The sequence below is a fragment of the Cervus elaphus genome, chromosome 8 (genome assembly GCF_910594005.1).
Source record: "Cervus elaphus chromosome 8, mCerEla1.1, whole genome shotgun sequence".
Taxonomy (NCBI): domain Eukaryota; kingdom Metazoa; phylum Chordata; class Mammalia; order Artiodactyla; family Cervidae; genus Cervus; species Cervus elaphus.
Genome location: NC_057822.1, coordinates 441,002 through 453,528, shown reverse-complemented (window position 1 = coordinate 453,528; position 12,527 = coordinate 441,002). Strand labels below are relative to the sequence as shown.

The 12,527-nt window shown below is 55.9% G+C and overlaps 1 protein-coding gene across 2 annotated transcripts in view; it reads left to right on the top strand.

The window, feature by feature from the left end:
• The window catches only part of FBXO42 (F-box protein 42), a 117,038-nt gene extending 105,551 nt beyond the window's left edge, over positions 1-11,487 (top strand). For both annotated transcript variants that reach the window (XM_043908914.1, XM_043908913.1), the window contains exons 8-10: positions 298-354; positions 6,075-6,191; positions 6,722-11,487. In XM_043908914.1, coding sequence (XP_043764849.1) covers positions 298-354; positions 6,075-6,191; positions 6,722-7,837 — 1,290 coding nt within the window. In that variant the 3' untranslated portion in view covers positions 7,838-11,487. The remainder of the gene's footprint in view (positions 1-297; positions 355-6,074; positions 6,192-6,721) is intronic.
• The last annotated feature ends 1,040 nt before the right edge of the window (positions 11,488-12,527 follow it).

Sequence of the window (12,527 nt, the reverse complement as noted above, 5' to 3'; positions counted from 1 at the left end):
TTGTGCCTCTCCCCAAAGCATTTACTTTGCTTTTTTATTTTTTGAGAGAACCCTGCATTTTATGTGGTTGGCACTCTTGTCTTAATAGTATTTAATCAACAAAGAATTCATTCAGGTGAATCATCAGTAGTTTTTTACAAGGATCAGAACTGACATGGTTTGAGGGACTGGGGAGCCTATGGTGAATAGAATACTCTCATTTGGGAGCCGAGTAGGCTATTTTCATTTACCACTGAGGTATTGGAGGTTGGATGCCTGTGTCTTTGTAGGTTTATTTTAAATTTCTTCCTCTCCCAGATCGTCATAGATGATGCAACTATTTTAATCCTTGGAGGGTGTGGCGGTCCCAATGCTGTGAGTATGGCTGGTGTGGCATTCCCAGGCACCCGCTGCTGAGCTTTTGGAACCTGCTTCCCCTGCCTCACCTTGTAAAACTGCAAGGCCATTTCTGTAGCGTTTTCATTTAGAAAATACCTTTTCCACTTTGGATATATAGCCTCTGCATTTTCTGGCCCTCTTCTCCACTCTTTTGGGGAGAAGGGGGGAAGCTTTTCATTAGAGACATTTATCTCTTAAATATTCATATCTATAGTCTTCCTACTCCCACCGAGTCTTCAGGCTATAAGGTTTGCTGCTGTCATTTTTTACAAAGAGGAGTGAGAGGGGAAAGTAAGTTGATAGTGGCCAGAATTCACATGAAGTTTATTTAAGAATGCAGGTTCAGACATTGTGGATATGTCTTACCTACCCTTTCTATCAATGTACACACACACACACACACACACACACACACATATAACCACAGGCAAAATTCAAAACCACGTAGAGTTGATTCATGGGGTCCCGAGTACAGTTTCATGTGCCCGGCCAGTGGTCGTACATGAATGAATGAATGGCCAGAGAGTTTGCTCTTCTCCCTGGGGCACTCACACGCTCTGTGACGGACGGTGCAGCTTGGAGATGGCGGCCTGCGTGTGTGGTGTGTAACCCGTGCCACACCTGAGCCCTGCGTGCGTGTGGTGTGTAACCTGTGCCGCGCCTGAGCCCTGCGTGTGTGTGTGGTGTGTGACCCGTACCACACCTGAGCCCTGCGTGTGCGTGTGGTGTGTGACCCGTGTCACACCTGAGCCCTACGTGTGCGTGTGGTGTGTGACCCGTGTCACACCTGAGCCCTGCGTGCGTGTGCATGTGGTGTGTAACCCGTGCCACACCTGAGCCCTGCGTGCGTGTGGTGTGTAACCTGTGCCGCGCCTGAGCCCTGCGTGTGTGTGTGGTGTGTGACCCGTACCACACCTGAGCCCTGCGTGTGCGTGTGGTGTGTGACCCGTGTCACACCTGAGCCCTGCGTGTGTGTGCATGTGGTGTGTGACCCGTACCACACCTGAGCCCTCCGTGTGTGTGTGGTGTGTAACCCGTACCACACCTGAGCCCTGCGTGTGTGTGTGGTGTGTGACCCGTACCACACCTGAGCCCTGCGTGTGTGTGCATGTGGTGTGTAACCCGTACCACACCTGAGCCCTGTGTGCGTGTGGTGTGTGACCTGTGTCACACCTGAGCCCTGCGTGCGTGTGTGTGTGGTGTGTGACCCCTGCCACACCTGAGCCCTGTGTGCGTGTGGTGTGTGACCCCTGCCACACCTGAGCCCTGTGTGCGTGTGGTGTGTGACCCGTGTCACACCTGAGCCCTGCGTGTGTGTGCGTGTGGTGTGTGACCCGTGTCACACCTGAGCCCTGTGTGCGTGTGGTGTGTGACCCGTACCACACCTGAGCCCTGTGTGCGTGTGGTGTGTGACGCGTGTCACACCTGAGCCCTGTGTGCGTGTGGTGTGTGACCCGTGTCACACCTGAGCCCTGCGTGCGTTTGCGTGTGGTGTGTGACCCCTGCCACACCTGAGCCCTGCGTGCGTGTGGTGTGTGACCCGTGTCACACCTGAGCCCTGCGTGTGTGTGCGTGTGGTGTGTGACCCCTGCCACACCTGAGCCCTGTGTGCGTGTGGTGTGTGACCCGTGTCACACCTGAGCCCTGCGTGCGTTTGCGTGTGGTGTGTGACCCCTGCCACACCTGAGCCCTGCGTGCGTGTGGTGTGTGACCCGTGTCACACCTGAGCCCTGCGTGTGTGTGCGTGTGGTGTGTGACCCCTGCCACACCTGAGCCCTGCGTGCGTGTGGTGTGTGACCCGTGTCACACCTGAGCCCTGTGTGCGTGTGGTGTGTGACGCGTGTCACACCTGAGCCCTGCGTGCGTTTGCGTGTGGTGTGTGACGCGTGTCACACCTGAGCCCTGTGTGCGTGTGGTGTGTGACCCGTGTCACACCTGAGCCCTGCGTGTGTGTGCGTGTGGTGTGTGACCCCTGCCACACCTGAGCCCTGCGTGCGTGTGGTGTGTGACCCGTGTCACACCTGAGCCCTGTGTGCGTGTGGTGTGTGACGCGTGTCACACCTGAGCCCTGTGTGCGTGTGGTGTGTGACCCGTGTCACACCTGAGCCCTGCGTGCGTTTGCGTGTGGTGTGTGACCCCTGCCACACCTGAGCCCTGCGTGCGTGTGGTGTGTGACCCGTACCACACCTGAGCCCTGCGTGTGCGTGTGGTGTGTGACCCGTGTCACACCTGAGCCCTGTGTGCGTGTGGTGTGTGACCCGTGTCACACCTGAGCCCTGCGTGCGTTTGCGTGTGGTGTGTGACCCCTGCCACACCTGAGCCCTGCGTGCGTGTGGTGTGTGACCCGTGTCACACCTGAGCCCTGCGTGTGTGTGCGTGTGGTGTGTGACCCCTGCCACACCTGAGCCCTGCGTGCGTGTGGTGTGTGACCCGTGTCACACCTGAGCCCTGTGTGCGTGTGGTGTGTGACGCGTGTCACACCTGAGCCCTGCGTGCGTTTGCGTGTGGTGTGTGACCCGTGTCACACCTGAGCCCTGTGTGCGTGTGGTGTGTGACCCGTGTCACACCTGAGCCCTGCGTGTGTGTGCGTGTGGTGTGTGACCCCTGCCACACCTGAGCCCTGCGTGCGTGTGGTGTGTGACCCGTGTCACACCTGAGCCCTGTGTGCGTGTGGTGTGTGACGCGTGTCACACCTGAGCCCTGCGTGCGTTTGCGTGTGGTGTGTGACCCGTGTCACACCTGAGCCCTGTGTGCATGTGGTGTGTGACCCGTGTCACACCTGAGCCCTGCGTGTGTGTGCGTGTGGTGTGTGACCCCTGCCACACCTGAGCCCTGTGTGCGTGTGGTGTGTGACCCGTGTCACACCTGAGCCCTGCGTGCGTTTGCGTGTGGTGTGTGACCCGTGTCACACCTGAGCCCTGTGTGCGTGTGGTGTGTGACCCGTGTCACACCTGAGCCCTGCGTGTGTGTGCGTGTGGTGTGTGACCCGTGTCACACCTGAGCCCTGCGTGTGTGTGCGTGTGGTGTGTGACCCGTGTCACACCTGAGCCCTGCATGTGTGTGCGTGTGGTGTGTGACCCGTGTCACACCTGAGCCCTGTGTGCGTGTGGTGTGTGACCCGTGTCACACCTGAGCCCTGCATGTGTGTGCATGTGGTGTGTAACCTGTACCACACCTGAGCCCTGCGTGCGTTTGCGTGTGGTGTGTGACCCGTGTCACACCTGAGCCCTGTGTGCGTGTGGTGTGTGACCCGTGTCACACCTGAGCCCTGCGTGTGTGTGCGTGTGGTGTGTGACCCGTGTCACACCTGAGCCCTGTATGTGTGTGCGTGTGGTGTGTGACCCGTGTCACACCTGAGCCCTGTGTGCGTGTGGTGTGTGACCCGTGTCACACCTGAGCCCTGCATGTGTGTGCATGTGGTGTGTAACCTGTACCACACCTGAGCCCTGCGTGCGTTTGCGTGTGGTGTGTGACCCGTGTCACACCTGAGCCCTGCGTGTGTGTGGTGTGTGACCTGTGTCACACCTGAGCCCTGCGTGCGTGTGTGTGTGGTGTGTGACCCGTGTCACACCTGAGCCCTGCGTGCGTGTGGTGTGTGACCCGTGTCACACCTGAGCCCTGCGTGCGTGTGCGTGTGGTGTGTGACCCGTGTCACACCTGAGCCCTGTGTGCGTGTGGTGTGTGACCCGTGTCACACCTGAGCCCTGCGTGCGTTTGCGTGTGGTGTGTGACCCGTGTCACACCTGAGCCCTGCATGTGTGTGCATGTGGTGTGTAACCTGTACCACACCTGAGCCCTGCGTGTGTGTGCGTGTGGTGTGTGACCCCTGCCACACCTGAGCCCTGCGTGCGTGTGGTGTGTGACCCGTGTCACACCTGAGCCCTGCGTGTGTGTGCGTGTGGTGTGTGACCCCTGCCACACCTGAGCCCTGTGTGCGTGTGGTGTGTGACCCGTGTCACACCTGAGCCCTGCGTGCGTTTGCGTGTGGTGTGTGACCCGTGTCACACCTGAGCCCTGTGTGCGTGTGGTGTGTGACCCGTGTCACACCTGAGCCCTGCGTGTGTGTGCGTGTGGTGTGTGACCCGTGTCACACCTGAGCCCTGCGTGTGTGTGCGTGTGGTGTGTGACCCGTGTCACACCTGAGCCCTGCATGTGTGTGCGTGTGGTGTGTGACCCGTGTCACACCTGAGCCCTGTGTGCGTGTGGTGTGTGACCCGTGTCACACCTGAGCCCTGCATGTGTGTGCATGTGGTGTGTAACCTGTACCACACCTGAGCCCTGCGTGCGTTTGCGTGTGGTGTGTGACCCGTGTCACACCTGAGCCCTGTGTGCGTGTGGTGTGTGACCCGTGTCACACCTGAGCCCTGCGTGTGTGTGCGTGTGGTGTGTGACCCGTGTCACACCTGAGCCCTGTATGTGTGTGCGTGTGGTGTGTGACCCGTGTCACACCTGAGCCCTGTGTGCGTGTGGTGTGTGACCCGTGTCACACCTGAGCCCTGCATGTGTGTGCATGTGGTGTGTAACCTGTACCACACCTGAGCCCTGCGTGCGTTTGCGTGTGGTGTGTGACCCGTGTCACACCTGAGCCCTGCGTGTGTGTGGTGTGTGACCTGTGTCACACCTGAGCCCTGCGTGCGTGTGTGTGTGGTGTGTGACCCGTGTCACACCTGAGCCCTGCGTGCGTGTGGTGTGTGACCCGTGTCACACCTGAGCCCTGCGTGCGTGTGCGTGTGGTGTGTGACCCGTGTCACACCTGAGCCCTGTGTGCGTGTGGTGTGTGACCCGTGTCACACCTGAGCCCTGCGTGCGTTTGCGTGTGGTGTGTGACCCGTGTCACACCTGAGCCCTGCATGTGTGTGCATGTGGTGTGTAACCTGTACCACACCTGAGCCCTGCGTGTGTGTGCGTGTGGTGTGTGACCCCTGCCACACCTGAGCCCTGCGTGTGTGTGCGTGTGGTGTGTGACCCGTGTCACACCTGAGCCCTGCGTGCGTGTGCGTGTGGTGTGTGACCCGTGTCACACCTGAGCCCTGCGTGTGTGTGGTGTGTGACCCGTGTCACACCTGAGCCCTGCGTGTGTGTGCGTGTGGTGTGTGACCCGTGTCACACCTGAGCCCTGCGTGTGTGTGCGTGTGGTGTGTGACCCGTGTCACACCTGAGCCCTGCGTGTGTGTGGTGTGTGACCCGTGTCACACCTGAGCCCTGCGTGTGTGTGGTGTGTGACCCGTGTCACACCTGAGCCCTGCGTGTGTGTGGTGTGTGACCTGTGTCACACCTGAGCCCTGTGTGCGTGTGGTGTGTGACCCGTGTCACACCTGAGCCCTGTGTGCGTGTGGTGTGTGACCCGTGTCACACCTGAGCCCTGCGTGTGTGTGCGTGTGGTGTGTGACCCGTGTCACACCTGAGCCCTGCGTGTGTGTGCGTGTGGTGTGTGACCCCTGCCACACCTGAGCCCTGCGTGTGTGTGCGTGTGGTGTGTGACCCGTGTCACACCTGAGCCCTGCGTGTGTGTGCATGTGGTGTGTAACCCGTACCACACCTGAGCCCTGTGTGCGTGTGGTGTGTGACCCGTGTCACACCTGAGCCCTGTGTGCGTGTGGTGTGTGACCCGTGTCACACCTGAGCCCTGCGTGTGTGTGCGTGTGGTGTGTGACCCCTGCCACACCTGAGCCCTGCTGTTGGCGCTTCCCTTGCAGCTGTTCAAGGATGCTTGGTTGCTGCACATGCACTCAGGCCCCTGGGCCTGGCAGCCGCTCAAGGTGGAGAATGAAGACCACGGGGCCCCAGAACTCTGGTGCCATCCAGCTTGCCGGGTGAGTGGAGAGCCGACGGGCCAGCAGAGGGAGAGGGCCTAAGCTCTAAAGCCAGATTAACTCGTCAGATTGCTAAGCAGCTTTGTATGGAAACTGAAAACACCTTGATGTCACTAAAGAGGCGGACACTGACCACAGCTCTTCAGGCATTTCTCACACACATGAGCCACTGGACGGAACACCTGTGTGGGGCCCACCCATCCCTTAAGCATCTCTGTCTACAAAACTTGCCCCAGGTCCCCCACACAAATACTCGGTTCTTCCCTTCACCCCTACTCTGCAGACATAGTTCAAATGATCACACATGTCTCACTATACCAACTTTATACATATAACCACTTTATATGTATAACCAACCACTTTATATGTATAGATTGTCCCATCCAGCCTGGAGGGCAGGTTGGATTCTTTTCATCTTTGTAGGGATGTCAGACATCTACAGAATGCCCGGCCCGTCCCCAACGCTCATGGTAAAATGTTTGATAGTTGAATAAATGATCAGAACTGAGCACACGTCTTCTGTCTTCTAGGTCGGGCAGTGTGTGGTCGTCTTCAGCCAGGCACCTAGTGGGCGAGCACCGCTTAGCCCCAGCTTGAACTCCCGCCCATCCCCTATCAGTGCCACCCCTCCAGCCCTGGTTCCCGAAACCCGAGAATACCGCTCGCAGTCTCCCGTGAGGAGCATGGATGAAGCGCCCTGTGTTAACGGCCGCTGGGGAACACTGAGGCCCAGAGCGCAAAGGCAGACCCCCTCAAGTTCCCGAGAAGGAAGCCTTTCCCCGGCCAGGGGCGACGGCTCGCCCATCCTGAACGGGGGGACTGTATCTCCGGGGTCGGCCGCTGTAAGTGGCTCTTCCTTGGACAGCCCCGTGCAGGCTGTGTCTCCGAGCACCCCGTCTACCACCGAAGGATACGACCTGAAAATGGGGCTGTCCCTGGCCCCTCGACGAGGATCACTGCCTGATCAGAAAGATCTAAGGTTAGGATCAATAGATCTGACTTGGGACCTGAAACCTGCTTCCAGTGGCAATCACGTGGACGGCATGGACAGCAGGACAGCGGGGGGAGGCTTGCGACACCCTCCCGAGCAGACGAACGGTGTGCACACCCCGCCGCACGTGGCGAGCACCCTCGCGGGAGCAGTCTCCCCAGGCACCCTGCGCCGCAGCCTGGAAGCTATCAAAGCGATGTCGTCCAAAGGCCCCCCCGCCTCTGCAGCACTGAGCCCTCCCCTGGGGTCTTCTCCGGGCTCCCCTGGGAGCCAGAACCTGGGCAGCGGAGAAGCAGTGCCTGTCCCCCGCCCGGGGCCCGCACAGGGGGACGGACACGCCCTGCCCCCCATCGCCCGCCGCCTGGGCCACCACCCCCCGCAGTCCCTGAATGTGGGCAAGCCCTTGTACCAGAGCATGAACTGCAAGCCCATGCAGATGTACGTGCTGGACATCAAGGACACCAAGGAGAAGGGGCGCGTCAAGTGGAAAGTATTTAATAGCAGCTCTGTGGTCGGACCTCCCGAAACCAGCCTGCATACAGTGGTACAAGGCAGGGGTGAACTCATCATATTTGGAGGACTCATGGACAAGAAACAGAATGTGAAATACTATCCAAAAACAAACGCCTTGTACTTTGTGCGAGCAAAGAGATAATATGTTCTAAAACCTTTCCCCTTTCTGTGGCTTTTAATTTGGAATTTTCCAGCGTGCAAGCATTTGGACTGAGAATTGAGAAAACAGAGGACAAAAATCACTCTCATAAACCAAACCCCAGTTCCCAGCCTCACCCACTCCAGGCTGGGATCAAATCTCCATTAAGAAAAAAAAATTATATAAATCTGAATAAAAAGAAATATTATATAGCCAACTCTGTTCACAAAGAGGGAGAGAGCTCCGTCCTGGTTCAGATAAAATTGTTGCTGTGTTTTAGCAGAGGCTCTGCCGCCTTTTTCTACTTTTCTGGTAACTAGACCAAGAATTTAGGGAACAGATTAATGCCAGAACCTTCCTACAGAAACTGAAGAGCCACCTGTAAATCCTACTTGGCCTTCTCAGAGCTAGATACAGAAAGGGCATGCGTGCAGTGCACGGGCAGGGGTTTCAGATTCACAGGCTTTCGGTGCTGGCGGGTAAAGTGACGTGTAGACACCTGCTCTCTGCCCGCAGAGGACCTGAGACCGCTGTTGTCTGCCGTGGTGCCCTCTGCCCAGCCCTCTTCTGCCCACTGGGACTGAGGAAAGTTACCCAGCGGGGATCTGCTCCACGTATGTGCCAGGGTCGTCATGAAACAACGTTCACGCAGAAGCACCTATTTGCGTGCTCCCTCCATGTCTTAGAAAACACTCTGGGGTCTGATTGTGGAATTTTCTAATAATCATATTTCATCACAGTTTCCAAAATCCGTATTTATTCTCTTTTTCTTTCCCTTAAAACCTGACACTTGGAGGCCTCCTTTTCTGTTTACAGCTGCTGTTCTCCCCGCCTCCCTCCCCCACCTCCTTTTTCTTTACCATGTGAAAATTTTTTAAGCCCTAAAACCTTTCTCACTTTCTTTTACTAAGTTTGGGTGTCTAGAGAAATCTCTTAAAAATATTTCTGAAACCCTGTTTCTCAAGTCACTAGGGGACCAGCAGGGAGTTCTGAGATACCAGTATCATGAGAAATCCTTGATGCGTCAGAAGGTACTGTGGGCTTCTTTTTATTTCCAAAGCACATTGGACACACCCATCCATGTTTATAGAACGTGGAAATTGATCTTGGAAGAGCAGTTCCTTCTAGAATGGTTTTCGCCCTTGCTTGTGGCATGCATTCTTCTGCCTGGCTGTTGACTGGTGCTTGGGTTCTCTGAAGCATGGCTGACCTCAGGGGCGGTTCTTTCTTTGTCTTGTTCACCTGTCACCCAAACAAGGCTTGGGTTTTCACTTTCATGTCATTTCCGAGGTAACATTTCCAACCAGAGCAGTGTTGGTGGGGTAGGGGGCGGGGGGCTGACACGGGAAATTATGTTACCAGTCTCTAAACCATGACCTGGATAAACATGCATCAGCACCACTTAAGTGTGGATCATTTTGGAGACTTCTCATCAGAAGAGCGTTATCTTGCCTGCAGGTCTTGATTTTGTTTCTCAGCCCCGCTCTCCTCGTTTTCTTGTCCACATTTCCCGAGCCGAAGCATGCTGCAGCTGGCCCTGGGTCCTGGCGCCCAGCCAGCTCTCAGCAGCCTGTCTGATAAGCCTGCTTTCTCCTGTTACATCATGTTAAACCCTTTCCCCGAGCCATTAGCTTTTACAATGTGGTCTTGGTGGGAAAGCGCCCTTGGTGCCAAGCCCAGGAAAGGGCCAGCTCGCGGGGAGGGGTACGTGCTCCAGAGGCCGCTCCGCGTGCTCCCCGGCCGAGGAGCCTGCCGTGTGCCTACTTAGTGTGGTGTCCAGCTGCTCTCAGCTCAGCAGTTAGCTTTCCAGACTCTACTCTGGGCCCGTTGCCAGGCCTTCTTTGGCAAAGACCGTTAGATCGTGCGGGGGTCCTTATTCACAAGAGAAAGCTAGCCTAGAAGACTAGCAATTTTGGCGTTACTGTTGCTGGACCTTGTCTATATATTGCGTCTGTGCATGGACAGTGCCTCAGAACTCACTCAGAAATATAAAGTATTAGGAAGCCTGAAAGTTCTGAGTCTCAACTTGGTGATCTTTCCCTTTGTCCCGTGGCCTTCCTAAACCGGCTGTTAACCTGTCAATTCCTTCTACTGTCCCCAAGTAGGCGGACAGCAGAGCTGATGACTCTCGTAGAAAGGAGCCTGGCTCCTTGGAGCTCCGTGGCCTCCCAGGATTACCCACACCGCCTGGAAGCAGACTGTCTGTTTACAGCTCCTTTAAGAAGGCTCTGCCTCTGCCACCCCCGTGGCGTCGGTCCCGGTGACTCTTGGGCACTATGGTCGGGTGTCCGGGGAGAGCGACGCAGCCCAGCCCAGGTAGCCGCCGCCTCGGGTGCAGGGGGGCTCCGGGCGACCCAGCCACCGCGGACGCTTCAGTCAGATCCAGCTGAACCACCACTCTGGTTTTGACGTGATGCCGATTTTGTCTTAAAATTCACTGAGGAAACAGAATATTTTTTTAAAGCCTCAGCAGCACCTGAGCAAATATTTATCAGTATTTAAGTACTTAAGGTACCTGTTGTCTCTACTTGAAGCTTTAACCCCTTCTGTTCCTGCAAGCGTGCCTTGACAGCCCGCCCCGCCACATTGAGTCACTGGCCACCACGTTGACTGCGTGAGAGTTTTAGTCTCTTCCTTCCCTTCTGAACAGAGCTTCCTGTCCCCTCATTTTGCAGGCTGTGCAGCAGAGAGGGCTCTGTATTTTTGCTCATATTTCCGCCCTGCTTCTATGCTTTGGCGGTGGGTTCCAAAAACCACCCCCTCCCCACTGTACCCACCCCACTTTTTGGGGAGCACAAATTTGATGTCAGAACAAGCTTAACTTTTAGTTGTAAAGCAATCCTGGGTTTACTTTCCTCCCAGTCCTCTACAGATTGATTTGGTTTTAACATTTGAGTTTAATATCAAGAGCTGAAACCATGAACTATCCTAGGAACCATGCTGAAACTCTTTAAAAGAAGAAGAGGAAGAAGGAAGAAAAGCAACTCAAGTCTTGACTTCGGAGGACAGAAAGCCACCAATTGATGGAGAACAAGGGGATGCTTCCCTTCCGTTTCACTTGGTCTTTCTGGGTTTCCTTCTTTTCGCTTCTTTCCTTCCCATTCAGAGTGACATTCCCGGCTGGCTGGTTGGCCGGTCTGTCCTTGTCCTTGTGGTCCTGGCACGGTGACATGCCCTGCTTTGCACTATCTGCGGTCTCTTACCAGCGCACAAGTCAGTGGGGGGATCTGAACACACCCGGGGCAAGGCAGCCAGACTTCAGGCCCGCACCCCAGGCGGCCTCCCCGTGAGCCGCAGAGGCACGTTCTGCAGGGTGGCTCCCTCCCCCGTGTTCATTGTCAGATGGAAGCGCCCCTTAGGCGCTGGCGCTGCCCTGCTCTCTGCTCCCTCTCTCCCCTCCCACAACCAGGGTTGCCGTCAGCGCACACGTGCTGTGCCCTGACGAAGCTGGTGCTGTCAGTGACATTTCCCACGCGACTCAGGGGTCCTGGGTGGCTTACCCTGAGATGATCACTGTAGGCACGTAACAGTGTAGGAATGAAAAGTGGATTTGATTTCATTGATATTTAAATCTCTTGTCGATTTTATTTTTTGTTAATGTTTCCCCCCGATGACTTTTTAGCAATTTAACAAATAAAACAAAATGGACCGAATTGTCTTAACTGTTTCATTAGTATAAAAGAAAGCAAGCAAGCTGTGATGAAAAGCAGTTGGAGATTGGAGTTGGAAGCAAAGTAGTGGGAAAGATACTCTTCCTCCAGGAGGGTGGCCCGCCCCTGAGGACGTCATGTGATGATAGGCAGCTCTCTCCAGCGTGCTAGGAGCACGGGGTTTCACACGCGTAGTGCCACCCTGCAGTGGGGCCCCAGAGAGGTGACGAGCCTGGAGCGCACACCCAGAGGCCAGGGTGCCATCCGCACCATCGCTGGCCGCCGCAGCAAAGATGGGGGCCTCGGGCCTCGCCGCAGCAGATGGGGGTTGGAGGCAGACGCCCTGTGGCCCATCCTGCCGTCCCCTACTTACTGCTCAACCTTGGATACCAGTTTCCTCGTTTATAAATCTAGTTGTTTCTGGTTTTATAGGATCATGAGGATTAATTGGAAGTTTTATGTGAAAAGCACTAGCCCAGTGCTGGACTGGCACTTAATTGGTGGCTATTGTTTATAATTAGCCCTTGAAGAAAAGATGTGATCTTGAAGGACAGTGCTGGCCACAGTGTGTAAATTGTTAGGATCACGCCCCAGACTAAGGGTTACGCACGTCCGCAGCCATCTGAGTCATTTCATGACCTGTCCCCGTGAAAACCTCTGAGGCTTTTTGCCTCAAGCAGAACATAGCAGCTGCTGCCCTCAGTCGGGTCAGAGTGGTCTCAGCAGTTCTGTCTCCCTCTGGACCTTATTCTTCGGTCTGCCACTTGTCTCTTACATTCCTGGGTTTCTGCGCCCAGCGCCATCGTTTTTTCACGCAGCTCGGGCTGAGGATCAGCCTTGTCTCAGGTTAAGGTGCCGTGAGCCTGCGGCTCTCATCCTGCCTGCCCATTGCGTTTCTCAAGCTGCAGGATGAAACTTCTCCACGTCCAACAACATGTGGTCTGATGCCGTCTGTTCTGTTTTCTGTTCTTTGAGCTATCTGGCAAACTAGACCATGGTGTTCGGAAGGGTCTCAGGTCACTGGTTTGCTGGTGGCAAGTGGT